Here is a 1,387-nt window from a genome sequence, read left to right as displayed (position 1 = left end):
TCGCCCAGGCTGGAGTGCAGTGGTGCAATCTTGGCTCACTGCAAGCTCCGCCTCCTGGGTTCACACCATTCTCCTGCCTCAGCCTCCCGAGTAGCTGGGACTACACAGGTGCCCACCACGCCCGGCTGATTTTTTTGTTTTTTTGTTTTTTAGTAGAGATGGGGTTTCACTGTGTTAGCCAGGATGGTCGCAATCTCCTGACCACGTGATCTGCCCACCTCGGCCTCCCAAAGTTGGGAACTCTTTTAGTTTGGTTCCTATGACCTTTCAACATGCCTCCTGTTTTTGAGCACTTCCTTACTTTCTAACATCACAAAATTCTCTGGATTCATCTTGTCATTTTCCTTACCACAGCCCTGGAATAAGCTACAGTCATCCCTAAGTATCTGTGGGCGATGGTTCCAGAAACCTCACCTTAGATACTAAAATCTGGGTATGCTCGTCTCTTACATAAAATGGCCTGGTATTTGCATATAACCCATGCACATCCTCCTGTATACTTTTTTAAAAAAATGCTTCCCATAAAAGCAAGTCACATATACTTTAAATCGTCTCTCGATTACTTATAATATCTAGTATAATGTAAATACTATGTAAATTGTTGTAATGCTGTATTTTCTGGTTTATCCTGCTTTTTATTGTTCTTTTTTCTTTTTATTTCTTGATTAACTTTTTTTTTAGAGACGGGGTCTCACTGTCACCCAGGCTGGAGTGCAGTGGCATGATCATAGCTCACTGTGTGAGCCACTGTGCCCGGCCCCCCGCTTTTTTTTAAAAACACACTTTCTTTTTCTATTGAATACTAGCAGTCTGTGGTTGGTCAGATCAATCCATGGATGCAGAAGGATGCAGAATCCCTGTGTACAGAAGACTATTTTCCACAAGCCTGTAAACTCCATGAAAGCAAGCATCTTGTTTAATGTAGTAGTATAGTATCACTAGCTCCTAGAATGGTGGCCTGGCATATAGTAGGCACTGAATAAATATTTTAATGAATGAATATCCTTTCCATTTTTTTATCATCTGAATATAAAATTACCTTAATATATTAATTGTATATACTTATTGAGGTTATTAAAATTGTGGTCACTTTTTTGATATTCTTAGGAAAAATATTACAAGACCGTTTGAGGATCAGACATCACTGGTAAGTACAATAATCTTTATGATTTAAGAAAACATATAAGTAGTAATTATTCAGATTAATTCATTTGTTCTCCAAATTTGTGATTTTTTTTTAAATTAGAGGTCATCCTATGTGAGGGAATTTTGATGTAAAATGGAGAGGAAATATTTTTAAAAATATCTATAGATCTTTCTTTTCACTCTGGCTGGGAAATGTGTTATTCATTGCCTGCAAATATATTGATAAAATTTTTAAAACTTG

The 1,387-nt window shown here is 37.3% G+C and overlaps 1 protein-coding gene across 1 annotated transcript in view; it reads left to right on the top strand.

Annotated features, from left to right (window-relative positions):
• Positions 1-1,387, top strand: part of RPF2 (ribosome production factor 2 homolog (S. cerevisiae)) — a 56,776-nt gene that overhangs the window by 9,090 nt on the left and 46,299 nt on the right. Inside the window, exon 4 of the mRNA XM_011970651.1 lies at positions 1,108-1,151. Within this exon, the coding sequence (XP_011826041.1) occupies positions 1,108-1,151 (44 nt within the window). The remainder of the gene's footprint in view (positions 1-1,107; positions 1,152-1,387) is intronic.

This window comes from Mandrillus leucophaeus, unplaced genomic scaffold (genome assembly GCF_000951045.1).
Source record: "Mandrillus leucophaeus isolate KB7577 unplaced genomic scaffold, Mleu.le_1.0 Scaffold96, whole genome shotgun sequence".
In the NCBI taxonomy this organism is placed as follows: domain Eukaryota; kingdom Metazoa; phylum Chordata; class Mammalia; order Primates; family Cercopithecidae; genus Mandrillus; species Mandrillus leucophaeus.
Note: the sequence above shows the minus strand (reverse complement) of the source record. Positions and strands in the feature narration are given on the sequence as shown.